The sequence below is a fragment of the Pinus tabuliformis genome, chromosome 1_2 (assembly GCF_031772625.1).
Source record: "Pinus tabuliformis cultivar Carrire ecotype Pingquan chromosome 1_2, CPIR1, whole genome shotgun sequence".
In the NCBI taxonomy this organism is placed as follows: domain Eukaryota; kingdom Viridiplantae; phylum Streptophyta; class Pinopsida; order Pinales; family Pinaceae; genus Pinus; species Pinus tabuliformis.
This window is the reverse complement of record NC_142298.1, coordinates 324731272-324754522: the sequence shown is the minus strand read 5'-3', so window position 1 is coordinate 324754522 and position 23251 is coordinate 324731272. Positions and strand designations below refer to the sequence as shown.

At 38.1% G+C, this 23251-nt stretch overlaps 1 protein-coding gene across 1 annotated transcript in view; it reads left to right on the top strand.

Moving 5' to 3' along the window:
- The window catches only part of LOC149205696 (Transducin/WD40 repeat-like superfamily protein), a 171102-nt gene extending 149240 nt beyond the window's left edge, over window positions 1–21862 (top strand). The window contains exons 9-16 of the mRNA XM_089395138.1: window positions 18697–18829; window positions 18999–19108; window positions 19250–19320; window positions 19493–19553; window positions 20332–20559; window positions 20702–20786; window positions 20928–21106; window positions 21363–21862. Coding sequence (XP_089251264.1) covers window positions 18697–18829; window positions 18999–19108; window positions 19250–19320; window positions 19493–19553; window positions 20332–20559; window positions 20702–20786; window positions 20928–21106; window positions 21363–21448 — 953 coding nt within the window. The 3' untranslated portion in view covers window positions 21449–21862. The remainder of the gene's footprint in view (window positions 1–18696; window positions 18830–18998; window positions 19109–19249; window positions 19321–19492; window positions 19554–20331; window positions 20560–20701; window positions 20787–20927; window positions 21107–21362) is intronic.
- The last annotated feature ends 1389 nt before the right edge of the window (window positions 21863–23251 follow it).

The following is a 23251-nucleotide window of genomic DNA, read 5'->3' as shown; positions in this document are numbered from 1 at the left end:
CAACTGTCTTGACGCACAAATTTTTCCTATGTCCTTTCGCTGATGGCTTTATTACTCCTTGATCTGCAATCGCTTTGATATCATGTGAAAATTTCTGAATCTAACAAATCAGAAATCCTACTGCAGTTAACTGATTTTCATTACCTACTTGTGTTATTCATTTTAACAAGTTATTTTAAGAAATATTCAGAAAATATTAATGCAAATACACTGCAGCCTACACCAATATATAGAATAAGTACTGAAAAAATAAATGAGACAACAACACAAAGGACACACTTATTTGTGGACTAAACGTCCCCGGAGAAACCCAGTGTGGGAAAACCAGTGCAACAAATATGAGGGTTTTATTATTAAGCAGATTTTGGAATACAACTAGGGTGCCAAATCTGGCTCACCCAACAGAGAATAAACCTGACAGAAGTACCTCTATCCAGAGACAGATGTTTTGGCGAATCCAACAACTGGATGAACAAACCCCACAGGTGACTGCGCTGTTCGCAGTGCTGTGCAGCGATGGTTGCTCCCAGATCTGTGCTGGAACTGCGTCACCTCCTCTAGGAGATGTGTCACCCTTCCAGTGAGCCTTCTCAGCTCATAAATCGATCTGTTGAATGGATGCCCGATCTGCCTCACAGAAACCCCAACGTTGCCTCTAAGTGACTACGTCAGCCCTCCAGCCTCTGCGTCACCCTCTTGGAGCTGCCCTGTCTCTCCCTGGTGCTGCTCTGCCTCTCTATTATGTATTCTTGGCCTTGGACGAAAGTCTCGTTGCCGAACTGCCCTTCTCTGCACTAGAAGCTTACTCCGAAATTCTCAGCAAACCACGCCTCAAAATCAATCTAGCTCAAGTTATGCTCTCACTGTGTGTGTTTTTCAACTGACCCCAAGCCTTCCTTTATACTTTTCATGTTGAGAAATCAATGGGCGTGATCTAATCTCTAATCAACTGCTAAGATTAAATTAGACTTGATCCTGGTCTCTTAGAAGCTTCTCACCCATATTTACATTAATTCACTTTAATTATTTGAATAACATGCACTCTGGGTGGAATTTCTCCAAAAGATTTCTTGGTCTTGGAGATCTCATGTGTTCTAGCCCCTCCACAAAATTTCGGAGCTAGAGCACATCCGATGCTACCCAAAAAATCAACATTATACTTGTAGTACATACTTACAAGCACAACATGTGATACCAAGGACATAATTTAATTTCTCAAGTTAGATCTTCTACATAATCATGGAGGATGTAATCCTATGATAAGCTGTTCATTCTTTCAATCTTCAGCAGGACTTTTACTTGACATCCCAGATTATTTGTAAACTCTTGCGAACAAGTATTAAGGTTCTAATATTTGGTTTTTTGTATGATATCTAGGGAGTACTATCTTTATCCTAGTCTGGATATAAACAAGGATCATATGAACCATTTAAAACACTTGTGAACATACGTACCTTGTGAATTACATACCTCTGATTTTATTATACTTGTTGCAAGTGCATCTTAATACTTGATTTTCTTGAGCTGGTACCTTGTGCTCTTCATAGGACAGACTTCGGGTTCCCTTCAAACTAAATACTTCTTGTAGTCAATAGATACCTCAGATCATTGGTAGATTTCCATAGGCAGCTATTCTGGGATCCTTTTCTTCAAACAAGTTGTAGACCGAATGTACTACTTCACTGTATATATCATTGCTTCAATATTATCACTGCTTCAATATTATCACTGCTTCAACAATTAGTGCTTCAACTATAAACATATCAATGAGCTTGAATTCTTCTTCATGACTGTGACTCTGACTTCACCCTATCTCTGAAGATGTTTTCAATAGGTCCAAACTTGAGGTATACCGGAATCCTCTTTCTTCTGGATTGTGATTTTTACCAACTCCTTCATTGTGATACTACTTCACTGTGATGTTACCAAATCTCCTTATTGTGATATATCACCAAGAGTCTCCACTGTAGTGCGAGTTCTGTGGTCATTGTAATGCGAGGTCACTGTGTTGTCACCGAGCACCGAACTTCTTCCTTGCACAATCACCGAACTTCCTTACTGAGGTTTACTGAAATTCATCACTGTGGTATTGAACCTGAACTTCTTTTCTCTGAATTAGGTCCAAACTTGTCACCTTGAGGGATCTTGATTTAACTGTCATGTTCTTTAAGACAAATGTAAACAGAACTTCTCACTGAGAATGCTTCAAAGATGTATGAGTGTTCTTCAAACTGCCTTTGAACTTAACCATAGCTCTGTTACCATGTTGAGAAATCCAAAGAGGTGGCAGTTAAACGATTTATCCTATTATGACATTATCTTGTGATGTTTTGATTATTATTATTTGATCTTTCAAATTATCTTTTCTTATCATAAAAAAATAATGCCAAACAACAAATAGAAGAGAACACAAGATGTAGTCACGCCGCCAGGGAAAAACCCCTCTCTTGGGGAAAACCCAGTCAAAATCCTTCCTCCAGTAGATTCAAGATGAGACAACCAAGACCCTTACAATTTAGACTCGAGACTACGTCCATCGAGTCGACTTATTTATGATGGGCAACTCCTATATATAGGCACCAAGGTACTTCGCATTTCCTCAGTTTAGGAATTTGGATCATCCTCTGAATTTGGATGGGTAATAACAAGAATACAGTTCAGATCCCTAGAACAGAAACTAATTCGGATGGAAGGAGCAACGAGAAAAGATGATAATGGAACAATGAAAAGGTCTAAGGGCTAGCTACAAGTACAGTGATTCAGATATCTCTCTCTGATGTTCGAATGAGGCTACAATCATCTCTGAATTCAGATGGGCAGAGGCAGAATGAGGTTCAGATACATCTTAGTGTTATTCGGATGGGCAGTGGCAAGATCCCTGTGGAAACTACAGAACAGAGCTATCTCATAGTCAAGGGAATTTGGATCCCTCTGAGATTCGGATTACAGAGAAGGGAGAGCAGTTCAGATGGGTCAGCAAGGAGTGATGAAGGGATAGCGAAATTTTGGAGCTATTGTTCAATGTTGTATCAATGTGTTTCAGTGTTGCTGCAAATGTCACATTTTGGTGACACTACATTGACATGTCTCGGTGCGATCTTTAGTGAATCTACAACTCATTGAGGAGATGATCTCAGTGCTAAGTAGGTCGAAGAAGAAGAGGAATCAAGAAGAAGAAAAGAGCAAAGAGCTAGTGTCTTGGTCTTGGAGTGGCTTATAGGTCAAGTGTCTTGGTCTTGGTATTCGTCAATAGGAATCTCTATAAGAAGAATTTGTGTGGGTTTTCCTCGCAAAGAGTATAAGAGGTTTTGGCCCTGGTAGAGAGCCAACATTTTGTGTTCTTGCCCCTTTTGTTTTGGTAAGTATCTGATGAAGTAAAAGAACATACACTAATAATAAGAGAAGATTGTGATAATAAGGAAAAAGTAAAAAGTTCCTCACAAATAGTTATCATCGTCCAAAGAATCTCACCCTAACCTAAATGCCCTAGATTCTTCAACATGGTATCAAAGCTAAGGTGCTGAAGTTAAAGGAAGGGCATAAGAGAGACATTCAAGGATTAAGTTTCAAGAAGGGCTTCTAAGTTATGGTTACAGTGACACTCAAGGATTGGTTTACAGTCATGAATGGAGATAAAATCACCTATATATACCCTCGACATATATCACAGTTCGGTACACAGTCTCAAATGAAGAACTGTCTTGAATAGGCTTACAGGAAGAATCTCAGACCTAGACTACAGTACCTCAACTCAGATTAAGGCTATAGGACTGTAATTTCGGTTGGATATTACAGCAAGACAATTTAGGATAAGTACTACAGTGAGACTGGTTTGAATCCATATCTGAAGTTCTCAGATAATTTCATAATAATAGTCTCGGGTACATGGCAGCAGTTTCGGTCTATGTCATACCACGGTGATCTCAATAATCTCACAATGGCATGATCTCAACATACCAGTGATAGTCACAACCTCGGGTTGAATCCTCTCTATGAAAAGTACAGTCTTGACAACTCAGATTCCCATAGCTTGATACATACTCGATAGCATATAGAAGCAGATCATCTACAACATAGTGCTCAGTGATAGGTCTCAGTTCTATAAAGTGATGATCATAGCAAGTGACCTCAATGCTCTATGGTTCTACACGATGTTTCAATTTCAATAGAATGCTACAAGGTTCCATAGTCCACTTGTGTGATAGCAATACAGTGCCATCTCAAGTATGTCAACAATTTGTTAATCATAAGGATCAGATGTATAAGTCAAAGTATCTTGAGGAAAGAAGGCAAGCTTCCATCATTGCAACAATGTTCTCACCCGTAGGAAGCATCAATGCATCTGCTTCAACCACCTTCAACATGATCAAGGTGAAGATTTCATCTTCACGTGCCAAGTAAGTATCTTTCATGCTTATAATCAATTTTGGTTAAATGACTTCGTTTTGCAAGGAAATCGATAAGTTGGTTGGGTGACCGAAGGTCCTTGCATGGAATAAGGAGGATTGTCATAGTCCTCGTAGAGAAGTGAAGTCATTGAACATATCAATGAAAAAGGTCTCCTTCAAATTCATGGGAAGGAACTCTTAAGGTCCTCTCACATAAACAATATTGGAGACATCAAAGAAGCTAGAAGAAGAATTATGAACATTACAAGAAAAGAAAGTTCATATCACTGGAAAGGATAGGAGGAGTTGAGGAAAGGAATTCCATGGTAAGAGGGAGTAAGAAATCATTAAGATAGTCTCTCTCACTATAGGTCTCTTTATGGCTCCTAGATCCTGCATAGGTTATGTCTACAATAAAATGCGGTGTGACATCATGGAAGCATTAAAAACAAGAACTCGTGACATCATCACGAGGATAACAAAATTCATGGGATAAGTAAGTTACCTCATTCAACTCGTGATTTCTATCCAAGATAGAATAAGACAAGTTGAGGGCAAATGTGCGGAGGACTTAAACATTTATTGAAGGAAAGGAAGTTTGGAAAATTCTAGTACTTAGAAAAGGGAAAAAGAGCATAGCTGAAATTCAATGCTATGGAAGTAAAAGATTATGTACTTTACAAGAAAGATTGTTCTTAGCTTAAGAAGGACAATAACAAGAAGAATAGAGAAGAAGTCCATTTCACTGAAGAAATGGAGGAAGCTGAAAGAAGGAAGAACAAGGAAGTAGAAGCAGTAGAAGTAAGAGCTCGTGACACCACCATAGGAAAACATGAAGGACCACTGGAACAAAATCTATGGTAGTCAACTTTGGAAGATATAGCTCTTGGTGACCTCGTTGGAAGATCAAAGGAAGAAGTCATCTAGGACAGATCTCATCATACATCAGTTTAAAAGGGAAACATCTACTGAATAAGAATATGCGAGATATAATTCTCATTGAAGAATTCATTGATCGAGAAAGGAAGCAAGTGTTTCATCAGAAACTCCAACTTGTGGAGTTCATGGGATGATGGTATGATGACATGAGAAATGAAGCAGATCAAGGGGTTGAAGATCTTTTCAATCAAGGAAGCTGTTGAAAGAAGCCTAGATGACCTAAAGGTAAAATGAGGTATGTATGCTTGTATTTAATATTATAAAGTCATGTCGTATGGTTGTAGGTAACATGGATCACTACTTCTATCCTGATAAGCATGATCAAGGGAAAATGATCTCCTCCTCTGAAAGCATGTAGGAAGGCATAAGTCACACTAGATGAAATCAACATAATATGTCCTCATATGAAGTATGAGGTGGTTGACTACAATTAAGGAACTTTGATTGGAAGCTCCTGAGAATGGAATGTGTAAGGAAGGAAGAGATCATGAGATATGCAACCATGATGAAGGTGATCAACATCCAAAAGACCAAGAAGATTTGACTAGGAAATCTCCTGGAAAGATATGAAGACTCTGATGGAGGTCTGAAAAAGATGGTGACCCTTGACAATGGATATCTTTGGGTGATGTGTCAATGTGTTTGCAGGATGCTGATACTTACAGGAAGATGTCATGATGAAGAGCCATCTCATAAGGTACTGTTTGATTTAGTGTTATGCATTGATTTCTTGAATAATATCTGGATGGGTTCATGCAGGGCTACTGAAACAAGAATTGTAAGTGCAAGTACCACTAGCATTCATGTGGTGGATGAAGTAGCCATATGACGATGGTTCCAGATATGTATGAAGAAAGGAATGACATGATAAACCAAGAAGGTAAGTGATGGATGGCTAATGCCCTACAAGGAAGAAGCTCGATTGAATTCCATGACATCAAGGAAGGAAATTGATCAAGCAGTTGAAGGACCCACAAAGAACAAGTAGCTGATGAAAAGAGAGGCCCCAATTGAGAGGGAGCTCTAACAAGTCCCTAATTAAGAGGGAGCTTGGGCAAGTCCCTGATCAGAGGGAGCTTGGGTACATTCCTTTACAGGAATAGGCATACCTTCCCTAGTTGATAGGGAGAGATGGACACAAGATTCTTGTTTTCACTTGGGAAGAAAGAATGGAGGATTGGGTAATCATCTGGCATCCGAAACTCTTTGAGGATGTGGAGGGCATCCAAGAGAAGAGTAGGCAAGAGGACCGATATTCCTTGAGGGCTAGGAACCCAAGGTAAGAATAGTCCTAGAAGGTCATACTCAATGAACACTCGAGTGGGTATGTACCTTGAGAGACAATGATGAAGGTGTCTATAGTCATTGGTCTCGCCAATATTGTGCTTTGATCTGATGAGAGATAGAGCTGTCAGTCAAGGCCTGGCTGTGGAAACAATGTTGGTTACTATGATGTTATATAGATGGTTTACCAATCAGATTCTTCTTATGAGAAATTCTTCAGATTGAGAATGACCAAGTACCATTATGAATACCTCCCTAGTTAAGAGGGATTGTTGTAAAATGTAACTAGGTTCGGTCTTCATAATGACATGTAATTGTGACTAATGATGTAATGAAGAAAATGAAATTATTATTGTAAGCCTTGCTTCATGGGTTTCATGAGCAAGTGATTTTATTTTAGATGGCTCCCATTGAGAGCCTTAGGATTTATTATTAGAGTCATAGAATTAATGTCATGTATGAAGATCTCTTCTTGAGCATGTATATGAGTCAACAAAGGTGTCTAGAAGCCCTCCAACGACAAGCACTAGTTCCACTCCTCATGTCGGCCTTGAAATGAATAAGGATCTCATGTCGGCTCACTATATAGAGACACATCCCTTCATACACTCAAGTCGGCTTATTTATGATGGGAAACCACTATATATAGGCACCAAGGTACTTCGCATTTCCTCAGTTCAGGAATTCAGATCATCCTCTGAATTCAGATGGGTAATAACAAAAATATAGTTTGGATCCCTAGATTCGAAACTAATTCAGATGGAAGGAGCAGCGATAAAAGCTGATAATGGAACAACAAAAAGGTCTAAGCGCTAGCTACAAGTACAGTGATTCGAATATCTCTCTCTGATGTTCGAATGAGGCTACAATCATCTCTGAATTCGGATGGGCAGAGGCAGAATGAGGTTCAGATACATCTTAGTGTTATTCGCAGTGTTCCACCAAGGTTTCGGGACGAGGGGGCGAGGGAGCGAGGGGGCGCGGGAGCGGCCTATGCAAAAGCTCCCTACCATTTTTTAGGAAACGTGGGGGAGCGTCAGGGTCTTAAAAATTTATAAATATAAAATATAATTTATTAATTGAGTCCACTATGACAATTTGCCAATTTGGTTTGAATTGAAAAGCTGCAAAGCATAGCGTAGGCCTGTTCATGGTGAGATATGCATTAAACTGTTCATGGCTGTTCATGGTGAGATATGTATTAGACGTTGTTCATATATCAAACGCTGTTCATATATTAAACGATGTTCATGAGGCTGTTCATGGTGTGATATGTATACAAACGATGTTCATATATTAGACGCTATTCACATGTCAAATGCTGTTCATGTCATATGAATATGGAACCACGTTAATGCAATATGGAGTCCATACATGGCATATACGCTGGAAATATATACATTGAATATATATGCTGGGCATTCATATAATACACCACGCAGTCATACACAGTCATGAGGATATCAGCGCTGCTGATGAGGATGAGCCACACAATAGATCCATTGACATGATACAGCCGCAGGCATAGATGGCAGCCACGCAGATCCGTTGTCATATAGCCATAGTAAGGAAAGAAATTTAAAACACAGTCATGAAGGGAAATTACACGCAGATCGGGGAAACTTCTACGCAGTCTAAGAGACATGTAACTTACAGCCAAAAGAAGAACTGTTCATGCTGAAAAATGACAGGTGTGGCAGCCGCAATCAAAGTTATAAACTCAGGTACAAGGTCCCACATTAATGGCACGTAGCTGTAGATGACAGCGTGGTAAATCCAAGGCTGTCTATAATAGTCTTGACATCTGATCTCGGTGGTTCTTCTGTAGCAATTTAAGCATGTTGGACAGCATAATATAACAATGATTAGAAGATGAAAATCTCGGACGAAGGGACTGTGTTATACACAACAGTCGTGGGATATCTCGGTAAAATCTCAGTGCCAGTACAAACATCTTGTACAACAAGGAAACACCCCCTCAGGGAAGGGAAACGCCCCCCTGGCACGTCCCCCTGAGTTTCCTCATTTTAGGAGTGTGGGGAAACGTCCCCTTCTAGTCCCCAAGTCCTCGGAGCGCGGGGGAGCGAGGAAACTAGACCCCTAGGGGGGGGGAGTCCCCGTGGAACACTGGTTATTCGGATGGGTAGTGGCAAGATATCTGTGGAAACTACAGAACGAAGCTGTCTCATAGTCAAGGGAATTTGGATCCCTCTGAGATTCGGATTATAGAGAAGGGGGAGCAATTCAGATGGGTCAGAAAGAAGTGACGAAGGGACTATGAAATTTTGGAGCTATTGTTCAATGTTGTATCAATGTGTTTTAGTGTTGCTGCAAAGGTCACATTTTGGTGACACTACATTGACATGTCTCGGTGCCATCTTTAGTGCATCTACAACTCATTGAGGAGATGATCTCAGTGCTAAGTAGGTCGAAGAAGAAGAGGAATCAAGAAGAAGAAAAGAGCAGAGAACTAGTGTCTTGGTCTTGGTATTCGTCAATTGGAATCTCTATAAGAAGAATTTGTGTGAGTTTTCCTCTCAAAGAGTGAGAGGTTTTGGCCCTGGCAGAGAGCCAACATTTTGTGTTCTTGTCTCTTTTGTTTTGGTAACTATTTGATGAAGTAAAAGAACATACACTAATAATAAGAGAAGATTGTGATAATAAGGAAAAAGTAAAATGTACCTCACAAATAGTTATCATCATCCAAAGAGTCTCACCCTAACCTAATTGCCCTAGATTCTTCAACACAATGGAGGCTTGACCTATAACCATTGATGCAAGCATGAAACCCATGATTTAACATGTCAATTAAATCAATAATAAAAATTCTTTTTGCTTTCTTTTGACAAATATATTACATTTGTCTCAAGTACAAATTATCAAGACCGAACCTAGTTACATTCTTCAGCAAAGATCATTCTGGATTCTTCTTGAGTGATTTTTCCAACGAGCTCATCAAATGATGGGAAGCTATTGTTGTTACTTATGGTGGTAATGAAGGTTTCCCAAATAGGAGGGAGACGTCTAAGAGTTACCAACACCAACTCCTGTGAAGTACAGTTTCCCCAACTCTCTGCAATTGATCTTTAAGATGAGATATCATGATATAGGATTGCACAATTTCTTCTTTATTCATTTTCATATCTTTGAGTTGATCTTTCAAGGAGATGATTTCATTCAAATTGGTAACTTCATACATGCTAGCTAGCTTATCATACATATCCTTAGACTTCTTCAAATTTCGAACATAGGCAACTAAATTATCTTGTAAACCATTAGCTATAATTTTCTTTGTTTTTAGTCACCTTTCTTGTACTTGTTCTTGGCAGCAACGGGAGCATTTTCCGGAGGCTCAAGAACTTTTCCTTGAATGTACTCCAAGACATCATTGTCATCCGATATGATTTCCAACCTGATCTTCCAAGCAACAAAGTTAGATGAATCACCCAACTTCTAGTTTTCGTTGAAGTAAGAGGTAGATATCTTGAGTTGATTAGATAGGCTCCTTCAACTTTTCCAAAGATGATTGCTCTAGCACTTGTCTCCTTTAGGCTTGTCCTTCACCTTAGATCTGATACCATGTTAATTTTGCACTACTCTATGCTATATCAATTACTTTAGCCCAATTCACTTCTTCAATAAGCAATCTTTTTCAGTAACAATTAATTCTTCCAATTCAATTTAGCAATTGAGGATAGAACAGTGGATGCAATGACAATAGGAGACAATCAACATATCAACAAGAGATACCGATTTGGTCAAAGACCAGGGAAAAACCCCAAAAGGGGGAAAACCCTTTGAAATTCTTCTTCTATCAGATTGTCATAAAATGTTCAGCAGAGTACAACGAGCCCAAATCCAAGAGTCAAAGTCCAAATCTGACTTGTCAATAAATCAACTATCCAAGATCCAAATGCTAATGAAGAAAAGTCAAATTTGTCCAATTGTCATAATCCGCAATTCTGGTCAACGGTCAACGGTAGTCAACGTGCCCTAACCAGTCCACAAATCTGTGGTCAAAGTGCTCCAATCAAACTCGGTCAATGGTCGAAGAGTGTGGCCTCAAGGCTCAAGCGGTGGTGAACCAGAGCCCAAAACAATCCAAAAACATCCAGTCAAACTTTGTCAAATGAGATAAAATTCTGCAGTCAAGTCTACAATTTTTCTTGCGGTCAACCCAAGTCAAATTACTGAAATGCCTAATTTTTATGCCAAAAGATGCAGCCCGCCCAAATAAAAATTATCCCAAAGGATCAAACCCAAAATCAGCTCCAAAAGTCAATGTCAACTTTGGTCAAAGATGCAGAAAACTTCAGATTTCGGCCACCTGTATCTTTGTCCTCCTCTTTTGCACATGTCAGAGAAACCCTACAATTTTTCAGAAGTATCGAACCCAAGAAGAGCTGATGAGATGATGGTGTCCAAGTGAGGCTCCTTGACTTGTATTTATAGGCGTTGGAGGGATAATTTGTCCTCTAGGCCGACTTGATCAAATGTGACATTGTGGGTTTCATTTCAAAGATACACTTTCCCTTATCCAAATTTAGTGTGTTAAAAGTCAAATTTGGCCCTCTCGGAATGAGGAATCTAGTTCAATGATTGGAACTTGTAACTGAGCTACCAAAATAACAGGTGGATGAGCCCATTGCAATGTTCTGTGACAACACCAGCACCATAAGTATCTTCAAGAATCCTATCATGCACTAAAAATAAAACACACTCCTATCAAGTATCACTTTGTTCAAGAGCAGGTGGCAGAGAGGAACATACTAACATAGAGGTGGAATATATTGGGGCAAAGGAGCAAATAGCTGACATTTTCACCAAACCTTTACCTCGTGAGACATTTTAGTAGCTTAGACAGAAACTTTGGATTTTTCCGAAGCTCACATGGAAATACTCTTATACAACCAAGCAGACAAGGGGAGCAAAGACAATTTACAGATATACAACAAGAAGTAGGTTGTCAGGGGGAATCACCCTTTGCCATTGATGTCAAAGGGGGAGAGAAAGCATGTCAGGAAGATCAGAGGCATGAAGTTAGGGGGAGCAATGATCACAAAGGGAGTACGTATGTTGCCATCAATGACAAAGGGGAGATTGTTGAAATGTGGTTGTCATTGATGTCAACCCAAGCAACACTACTAGAAGCCTCACCTTTGTTAACCAATAAGGCATGGCGAATCACGTTTTTCGAAGTCAGAGATTTTTATTGGACTCTCCTTGTCATTCCATTTCCGATGGTATATGGCACGTCTCGTGAGCTTGCACGGTTATGAAGATATACTTTTTTTTAAAGATAATGATCTTGGTCCATAAGCCCAAGTGCAAAGCCTTGTTTATCGTGGAAATAATTCTTGTAACTAACAATAAATGGCAGTTGCATTTTAATTTTTTAGTTGGTCCAAAGATTAAAACGTTAAGAGGTGTTTATCAATACTTGTTGACAGAAAAAAATTGATTTTCAAAAGAGTTTTAATTTTGGTCCAAAAAGAATGCTTAGATTCCATATATTATTGACCAACGCTATTAAAGGAATTGTTATTAAAAGGATATTTTGACCAATATTTTTGGCTTCATTTCAAATTCAATTTTTAACTTAAATTTGTGAGGTTTCCCTCTTGAAATGCCTCAAGCTGGCTCGCCTTCTTACGTGCCCTCAAAAACTATTTAAGAGACATTCCTTAGCTCCGCCGTGGCATGAATTGAACACTCATGTATCAAGTAAGATTGATCTGATTTTCTTATTCCTTGTGCAGACGTTGATACATCAGCCGAGAGGTTTTTGTGATTTTTTTTGGCATTGAATTTTTAGGGATTTGTTTGGGCTATTTACTTGTATGTGAAAGACTGAGGTTTCAACGTCTATCTCTCTGTGGTTTCGGCCCTTGTTAGGGCAACACCACTGTGCATAAAGTGTTAGCTAAGTGTGACCAAGCCCAAAGCTGTATTATATTATCTTGTTCAACGGTCAACCTATTCACTGCACCTTGACTTCGTGACACTCCATCGTATATCTGAAACTTCGCACAAATCACAATTGACTTTTGTGGAAAGATTTTCGATTCAAATCTATTTCACTTAAACTTGTTTCACACACATTGTTCTTGGCTTTCCGTTACATTAAGTCTTGCAAGAAAATTATGACAATTCGATGCAGAGATTATTGTCCATCCTTGTGACCTATCCCTGGTAAATCCTTGAAGTGATTCGGCTTATAAACAACGACTAATCGTGAAGTGTTGCGGGGCATAAGGGCGTGTTATTTTATTCATCTCTGACTTGCGAAATCTCTACAATTTGAACGTGTATCTTGTAAAGGGAAGAGCTTTGTACAGGAGGGCTTCCATTTCTTATCCCTGTGGCTCTTCAAAACCAACAAGGCTGTTTCATGCGTCGGCCTTATCTCTGCATAAATTCAGTGCTGAGATTGCAGTGGCATAATTGTGGTGAAATTAAAGGTTTGATGCTTATCTTGTGATTGGCATTCTCTGTGGCATCTTGGTATTGCATTCCTCAACATAATGAAGTGAAGTTTCGGCCTAAAATATGAGAAGTCTCCATGGGATATGTATATGTATGCTAGCAGAAGAATAATTAAGAACGCAGTTTAAAGTGATACTCAATCTTGTAGCCCTGTAACCGCTGTATCTACTTAAAGATCTGGTTCTGTTGACGAGAATTCTGATTACAGTGACTCAACACAGGAATTTTGCATGGTATTATCAATTTGCAGTTAGGGTTATCCCGTCCTGAGCATTGCAGTGAAGAATTTGAAACATAAAGGCAACGATTAATGGTAAACAGTGATTTGCCATTTATGAATCGAAAGTTTGGTTAAGCATACACAGAGTAGCAAATGGTGTTGTATATTTCATGGTGGTATGGACTGTGATAACAATGGTTTTATTATCACTAGGAACAAGCATATGGACTTCATGCAACAGTAGAAGTTTTGAAAAGGTATCTCCTCATCCTACAACAGGGCTTGATGATCAATAGTTTCTCTATTGCAGTAAGAACAAAGTAAACTTTCCATCATCAGTAAACAAGGATTCATTTTTCACAGTTGTCTCATCATTCTCAAAAATTGCTTCAGCATAACTTCAGTGCATCAAATTGAAAAGGTAAATCTGATAGGAAGAGTTATGTACAGTAAGGGTTTTGTCTGGGTTGCAATTGAAGTAAGGGTTATGACATTTTGTAAGGGTTTCATTGTATATCTGATGAAAATTGGCAGTAAGAGTTTTGTTGAAGATCACTATATGTGGGTCATTATCTCTGGTACAAAAGCCCACAATTGTTTATCTATTTTACTATAATTTTCAGGGTGGTTGGGTGGTGCTAGGCAGGTGATTGTAGTCACCTTTTGGTTGTAGCTTGAAAATACTTTAGGGTGGCAGGGTGGTGCAAGGGCAAGTTGGAGTTTGTAGGGCATTGGAGCATCCTTTCAGTGGGTGTTGGTAAAGTAGGGTGTTGAAGCATCCTTTCAGGAGTTGGAGCTACCTGATAAAACTTGAACGCTTTCTCTAGAGTACTAGGGAGTTGGGGCTGCACTTTTCAGTTGGAGCTGAGTCACTTATTTACTCATAAAATTTTTAGAGAAGCGCTCGGTGGTTTTTCTCCCGAAAGGGTTTCCACCTAAACTTTTTGGTGTCTACTGTCTGTGATTCTGTGCATTTATGATTTTAATTTGATGATGAAAATAATTAATTCTCTGAAAGAAAAGATTAACTAATTGTAAGTGGAAAACTGATCCCCCCCACCTTTCAGTGTTTCGAACAAATAATAGCAAAATAAATAAACATAGCAAAAGTGTACCCGGTAATGAGGTAGGACTGACTTTCCCTTTTAGATATGAGACTGGCTTCTTCATTGTTTGGCCCTCTTGGAGTTTACTCTCCTTGCACTATTTTGCATCCTAATGATCCTCAGGATCTGCTTTCCTTGATCACATCCTCATCAAGAAGTTAGAAGCATTCAAATAGTCATGCAGGAAGAATAAATAATAGTCTAAAACAATAAATGTAAAGAAGAGTAGAAAATAACATAAGTCTTGAAAGTACTTATCTTTCATGAGGATTGTAGGAAGCTATCGACTACCTCTTGATCCCGCACCATGGGCCATCAACCATATGTCGAAGTCATCTGCAAATGCATCCTCTTGAACACCACTGGTATCCTTGATCTGTTTCATTGGCAGCTAAACCCAACCTATGAATGTACAAAATGATCACGAGATTTGTATCATGTCATCTCCTATTGGATAGGAGATAGGTCCATCTAGGGCTTCTTTGAATTTGTCATAGGTACATGAATAACTGAATGGCTTCTTATTGATTACATTTTATCATTAAAGATTTTGAATCATAACAATCCCTTTTCATATCAAGGCCACTCCTAGGGTTTCTCCCACACCCTAGCTTTTATTTGTAAGAACAAAGGACTATCCTAGGGTTTCCTTCAAACCCTAGCATTCTTTTAGGTTTTTGACATATTCATCCCTATCACTCTACTTGCTCAAGAAATCCATCATAGGTGTCTTAGGGGTGATCTCAATGACTTTTCTTTAGCCTAGCTTTGATACCATGTTAATTTTTCGGGCTAGATTGTTCTCTACTGTAGATAATTGCATTTTTCAAACTTTTTCAACACTTTCATATAATATTCACCCCATAACATCATATCATCATTATCAATTATGTAGAGAGAACAATAACATCAACAATGCAGTAGAACAATAAAGAGCAGTAGAAGAAAAACATGCACAATAGAGACACCAGGATTTAGGTCAGAGACCAGTGCAAAACCCCACAAGGGGGAAAACCCAACTAGATTATTCTTCTATTAGATATTCATCAAATGCTCAATTGAGATACAAGGTACAATACGGATGAGACACACCAATCACATCATGCCTCCTAGGGCCAACCCAAGTCAGCTCATAACTATGTTGTGAACTGAACGATCTGATCTCTAGAGAGTTGTTGCTATATCATAGTCACAAGAGGTAACATCCATGTCATAAGGAACATCATCACTGTCACGAATCGGTACTGTTAAATGTCATCAAATGTTATCAAGAATCATCATAAGAACAGGTGCCATCACTGTCAAGTGTCATCATAGAGAGACACCATAGATTAGAGTGTTGTTGTCATATCAAAGTTGTCACTGTTACTACCACTGTCAACAAGGTCAGTGCCATAGTCAAGGTTACTGTCATGCCGCTTATCAAGGTCACTGTTATGCATATACATCAAGAGCACATATGCATCAAAATCGCTATCATATATATAGGGTTAATGCCAAACTTCAATATATCACTATCATGCATCAAAATTTTACTACCATAAATTTTCTTCCATATGCTTATTGCCATATTAGGGTTACTTTCATATACATATATCTAAGTCAATGTTATACTACAGGATTATTATAATATCAAGGGTATTGCCATATCTCTCGTTCCTTATTTCTATGATCATCTTCAACCATTCAACATTGTCAAGATAGCAGATGATACTACCATTCATCAATATGCAAGGCTCGTAAAAGATGTAATATGAACCATACCATAGAGCGGGTCACTATAGACAATGCAGGCACTGTATAAACGAACCATACCACAGAGCGAGTCATACTGCATAGCGAGCCATATGCAGACCACTGTATAGACGAGCCATATCATTGTAATGTGAACCATCACAGAGGAATATGTGTCACAAAGGCATATAATTATGCTACTATAACCATAGAGATAGCGAGCCACCAAAAGTGTGAACCATTGTAACCACAAAGATATATATATAAAACAAACCACAAGCCAAAGTATATATAAATGTGATGCCATTGTTACGTAATGCAGTGCCAGAGTCGAGTGATGCCACAAGAAACAAACCACGAGCCACGGTGTATATAAATGTGATACCACTGTAATGTGAGTGATGTCACTGTTATGTAATGTCATGCCAGAATCAAGTGATGCCACAGGAAATGAACCACAAGCCATAGAGCATTTGTGCGAGCCACATGGGAGTCATTATAGAAGGCGAGCCAATCGGACCTCAGAGATTATCAGCGAATCATGCAAATCACAAAGTATAACGATGCGAGCCTTTTTCATTTGATGATCTTTGTCAAGTGAGTCACAAAGATTCTCTTTATAGATAATTCGATGAGGAGCCAAAGGGGTGCCTAAAAGCTAACATGACCATTCTTTTGGTGAGGCCGATTTGGAAGAAACCCTTGTAATTTGATCTTAACATTATTCAAATTTATTTGCCAAATACTTAGATGAAGGTTTGCCAAATAAATTTGTCACACAATATAATAATATGAAGAGTGCCCACACATTAATAAATAATATTTTACCTTTCTCCAATTTGAATTCTTCTTTAGGGCTTCTGTTGGGGCAGTTGGGTTCCTATGGAAAATTTGTCCCATAGCTGCCCAAATTTCAACACACAAAGCAAACTATACAGGCCACTTTTTCACACACCTTTGGCTAAGACTCTACCATCCATTTGGCTGCAATCTATTATGATGATTTTCTTATTATCAAACTCAGCCACACACTTCAGATCTGTCCTGGTTAAAACTGAAGGAAGATTCTTGAAACGACACCCTTACGAAGACATCATTCAAATCAAGAACGTCACCTGATGGCACACAGAAAGAAAGAAATCTCATTCTGGCAACTGGATATGTGGTAACATTGCTTAACTTCACTTGTAAGCTGGCATCTTGCTCTTGAAGTCTGCTCAAAGCCTTCTTATTGAATGTCATGTGTTTGTATGCTCCACTGCCCACATGTAATATGCTGTAAAATTATTTAACTAAATTTCCCAGAAATTTGCTTTAGAAAAATACACCATGAATTTCTCTCTAAGATATAATAAAATTGCACGATTCTGCACAGTAGAATTACCAGCACAAATAAAAATTGCAAATGTAAAACCCAGAAATTAGAAAGAGATGCTGAAACTCAAAATAAACACAAGAAATAGCAGTAGAAACTCCACCTTATTTTATTAAATATGGATCTGGGAAATACATGCCAAATATGATTCTGAGAACCTGTTAAACACCAGCAAGATATATGTATGGCTGATAATGGCTTCTCCTACATTATGCTCCTTTGAGAGATCTGACTGACCTCTTGTGATCTCCACATTAAATCCCAATGAGTGGATCTGATTTGATCCCTCCTCTTTGAGTGGCTAGGGTATATATTCTCAATACTGAAGGTCTGTTGACTGCATCAGCTCAGGTGGATTACTTACCACTGTAACTAACCCTCTCTCCTAAGGGTTCTCACTCAAACAAGCTCCAAGAGCTCAACTCAATAACAGAGCAATCATCCAAATATGCATGCCCAAGGAATGAGCTATCATCTCCTTTAATAGTCATGGACTATCGGAATCCATTGGTCATCTGAATAGCATGGGTCCTTTTCTTATTTTATTGAAGTGACTTATAATGTTCTTTTTCCTCCGTCACTTTTTAATTAATTAATTCCCAGATATTACATCATTACCTTTTAATCCGTAGCCTTTGGGAATGGCTAGGCTACTGAGTTAGTCGCTTTTCCTAGACCAGAGATGGTGTTAGTGGAAAGGCATGATACTATGTAGAAATCCTTCTCAAGCTTGGATGTTAACTCATCCACTCAGCAAACTTCTGTTGGTTGTTCTTTGCCTCTTCCATCTCAGGACACTAAGACACATAGTGGCATTTGAAACATTTCTCATGACTCTAGTCTTTCTTCCCATGCTTTGATGAACATGAATGTCCCTTCTGGCCCTTCTTCGTTCCTTCCTACTTTAAAGGTTAAAATGGTGGGCAATTTTTAAGCACACACATATAGGAAGACATGAGTTAGGAGTAGAAATGGAAAGTCATTGACAATACATTCCATTATTTCACCTGTTTTTTGTTTTTTAACCTTGTTCTGAGGTGCTTTCCATACTTGGTGCATCAAGTGGTAGTAAAACCAAATCAGTAGGAGCCTCTCTGTGTTGTACTATTTTATCTGTTCCTATGGAGTACATGGTTTCACTAATTTGATGCTTTTTTCTCACAGGTTCAAAAGATGGTACTGTGCGTATTTGGGAGGTGGAAACTGCACGTTGTCTTAAAGTTTGGGATATTGGGAGGCCCATACAGCATATTGCATGGAATCCAGTTTCTGAGCTTTCTATTCTGGCAGTTGCAGTGTATGCAATATTGATCATTTTAATTTGAAGAACATCATCAAACTCTTTTTTGTGTTCTGTATTTATATTAATCATTAAATTGCTTTGTTGGCAGTTGTGAAGCGTTCTTCATGGAAATGATCATATTTTTCTTCTGATGTTGGGTGGTTATGTGCATGTCATTCTGAAGGGATGAGGAAGTGCTTGTACTAAATACTGGACTTGGAAGTGAGGATAGTCAAGAAAAAGTTGCTGAACTATTGCATGTGAAATCAAAACCTGCATCAGCTGATGATTTGGGTTAGTTTAATTTTATTGCTCTTTTTTCTTGTCATTAGATTTGAAGTTATTCTTTATTTTCAGAATTTGGCATGAGTTTGAATGGTGGTATATTTCCTTCATATTTCTAGATGTTGCTCTGAGCTTTTTTTGTCACTTCAGGTGAAGACCCTTCTCTGACTAAGTGGATTAAACACGAAAAGTTTGATGGGATCAAACTTACCCATTTGAAGGTATTTTGAAACTAAAAATCTTGCATATTTTTGGCTTTTGGTGCCAGTTTGTGTGTGCGCATAAAATCTCTAGTGGATAATTTTTATTCTCAACCTGTTCAGAAGATCATGTTGAGTGACATCCATTTATACAATCAAGTATAATTGTTTCTCTTTCAATTTGTTCTGGCAGCCGGTGCACTTGATATCTTGGCATCATAAAGGAGACTACTTTGCGACTGTTGCACCCGATGATATCCTTTGGTGTTTTCATTTTGTTGTCTGCTAGGTGAAATGTCTGTATGTTATTTTATGGCTGAAAGGTTAAATATGCTTTCACTTCAATCTCCTTACTGAATAAAAAATGACATCCAAGGATGCACATAATTGTTATTTGACATGGTGTGCTCCTAAAGGGCAAATACCTGATTGGATTCTGACCTACCATTCTGTCTTCTCCCATGAATTTGTGACTTAATTTGCATCCTTCGCATCAGGAACAAGGTGTTCTTGAGATGCATTTTTTCTTTTGTGAAAACATAATGAGCACCTTACTTTTTAATTTTTCGCATTTTTGGACACTAGCTGGTTCTTTGATGGGCTTTTACGTTTGTAATGAAATGCTATATAAACTATATCCCAGTTTCACTGGTCAAATGATTCTTCTGTGACAATGACATTAAGAAAATACATGTTTTCAGCACTCAATAATTTGCTTCAATTTCTATGACCATGTTATTTGTAAAAAAAATGAAATTTTAATCTGATATGATTTCTAAAAATTTGGGGTGTTTGTCATTCTTGGAGCAGAAGGATTCATTTTTTATCTCCAATTTGGTTTTTAGCTTGTGCCATCTACGTTCCCTTAATTTACATACTAAATTGATTTTATGGATTTATCTCTATATGAAGTACCAACCCTTTTTAGTTTGTTGTAATATCTGTGTTTTTTACGTTATACTTGTTTCAAAAAATGATTGTTGAAGTGTTTTGCATCATTCAAGCTGAGTACTCCTTGACCTTTTGTGACACGTAATACTAGGGCAGTACTTGTGCACCAGCTTTCTAAGCAGCAAACTCAAAACCCTTTCAAAAAGATGCAAGGGCGTGTTGTTCATGTTCTTTTCCACCCTAGTCGAGCAATTTTCTTTGTTGCTACAAAGACACATGTCCGGGTTTTTGACCTTGTCAAACAACAGCTTGTTAAAAGGCTTGTGACAGGTCTGCATGAGGTTTCATCCATGGCAGTGCATCATAAAGGTAAATAACAACTGAAAACCTATCTTTCATGAATTTCAAGAGATAAAGAAACATGATTTTTCCTTTTTTACAATGTTTGGCAAAATTCTTGTCCAGTTTCATCATTTTTTACTTCTAATGTTACACTGGTTCACTTGAGCAGGAGATAATCTTATTGTTGGGAGCAAGGAGGGAAAAGTGTGCTGGTTTGATATGGATCTTTCAACAAAACCTTACAAGACTTTAAAGTAATGCTACAGCTTAGCATATACCATATGTCTGATCTTACAATTCTGATAATTATTTGATGCACTTGTGACTTAGACAGATCTAGAAGCCATATCTATATACACGAGTTATCTGAGATTCGTTGTTTTTGTTTTGCACAGGAACCATTCCAAAGATATTCATTCTGTTGCATTCCATGATTCTTATCCTTTGTTTGCATCATGCTCAGATGATTGCAAAGCATATGTTTTTTATGGGTTGGTGTATTCTGATTTGCTTCAGAATCCATTAATTGTCCCTTTAAAGGTGCTTCAAGGTCACCAGAGTGTAAACGGCATGGGTAAGTGGGTCAGCTTTAATAATCTTTTAAAAGTTTTGAAAATATGCTTGCAAGATGATTGTAAACAATGTGACTCCCTGTTAGTTTTCTCTGTTTCAAAGAACAGAAAGTGTTTTGCATTGGCTCCTTGTGTAGGCTGAATCTGCCACTCTGGTTGTGACCTGTTGTGTCATACATGTAGCCTTTCTGTTTCTTCCACAACTTCCTTGTAAGCACTTGCAAGGCTTTATGTAATTTTCTTTCTTGTTGTATGTAGGTATTTTAGATTGCCGGTTTCATCCTAAGCAGCCGTGGTTGTTTACAGCAGGGGCTGATTCAGTTGTAAAGCTATATTGTAATTAATTTATCATCCCTTCAGCAGAATCAGTCAATATGAAGGGGACATTATTGTGCCAAGTTCACAAATTGGGAGGGTAAAAGACTACCGTGTTAATAATTTTGCATATGTTCAGGGGTATTAAAAATGCAGAGGATAAATTTCCTCACTCTCGAGTCTTAGATGGGTTTATTGGAGAAAAAAGACAGTCAATTCTATATCAATATTTGAAAGTGGAGGCTTGTTGGAGGTTGTCATTTATAGAAAACAGCTCTAATATGTATCGTTATATCGAAGGGAGAGATCATTAATGCTTTTGTATCAAGCATAGGGTGATATTTTGACGTGATGTTCAATATTATTGTAGGCATATGCCGGGATTTTTGACAAGGCCTCAGGTTGTTTCTCGAGATGCTACATGAAGATTTATGTTTCAAGTTCCTATTTTTTTTGGTTTAAAGTTACGGTATTTAGATATGCCAAGAGCTTGATTGGACCTTAGGTAAGTGGAGGTAACAAAACATCTATAAAAATGAATATGTTCTGAATCTTGATCTTAGTGATTTTGATATGTACTTCAATAGAGTTAATATTTCGGATCTTGATCTTAGCTATTTTGTTAGAGTATTTCACTAGAAAGGAATATAATTTTGGATTCTCCTATTTTGCAAAGCAGCTTTAGTAGTCCTTGCCAAGCAGGGACGTTCAAGGTCAAACTGTATTGACTCGAATTAGTTTGTTAATTTAAAAAAAAATTCAGTAGTGTTTTTGAATTATTATTATTTGGTAAAATAGATAACCATTTTGCTATTTCTTTATTTTATGATTCTTATATTTAACTAAAAACGTTCTATCCATTCTCCTGGTGGACGGGAACTCCCAAGAACCATAGCGCCAAATGAACCATAAAACGGTGAGGCTACCCCAAAGAGTCCTCCGAGTCCCCCTGAGAGAAGCCAGGCACCAGGTTCTGGTAAGCATTTCGACCCTTTATTTTGTTGGTGGTAGTAATAAATCAGAGACTGGTGTTGGAGTTTTGTGGTTATTAGCTAAGAAGGGCTTCTTGTACTTTGCATAAAAGCTGAATTTTCGGATCACAATTGGTTAATGTGACTAAACTCCCTTGTTCTCGTCACAATTCTCTTACTGAAAATTCATTTAAACACTAAATTTAAACAAACACTTGAAAATGGCCATGTTTCCTCTTTGCATTGATTTTACAATAAATAAAGCTGTAGAATCTTTATTCACATTAATTTTATGATACTTCAGCTTCTTGCTATTTTCAGCAGGCCACTCCTCGCGGCTGCGGCGATCAATAATCTCTGAGCATGTACTGCAGTGTGGTGCTGTATATGTGCCATTAAATATCTGGGTGCAAAGATCTAACAGCACATATACTGCACCGAGCTATATTAAATGCTCTGCAGCTCTGTGCATGATGTTTTTCCCTTGCAGCGATTGCTTGTATGATGGTTATCATATATATGATCATCTACATGCTTTACTATGCCTACGTATGCTGTCCTATGCCCATTGCTATATTCAACCGGCATTTCACAGTAAAATAGTGGGCAGAATTAAGTGAAATCAACACTTCGCTTTAAATTATGTATGATATACTAGTCCCTTGTAGTGTTGTTTTCTATTTTGTTTTTTTGTTTTTTATGCATCATTATAGTAAAGGGAACACGTGTTGCCTTATGGATACACGTCCAAAAAAAATCTAGTAAAAAACTTTAATTTCTTTTCAGAGAAAAAATAACTTTTTTGTTATTTTTTTTTTTTTTTTTTTAAGTGTGGTTCACGGGCACCGGAGTGGCCGCTAC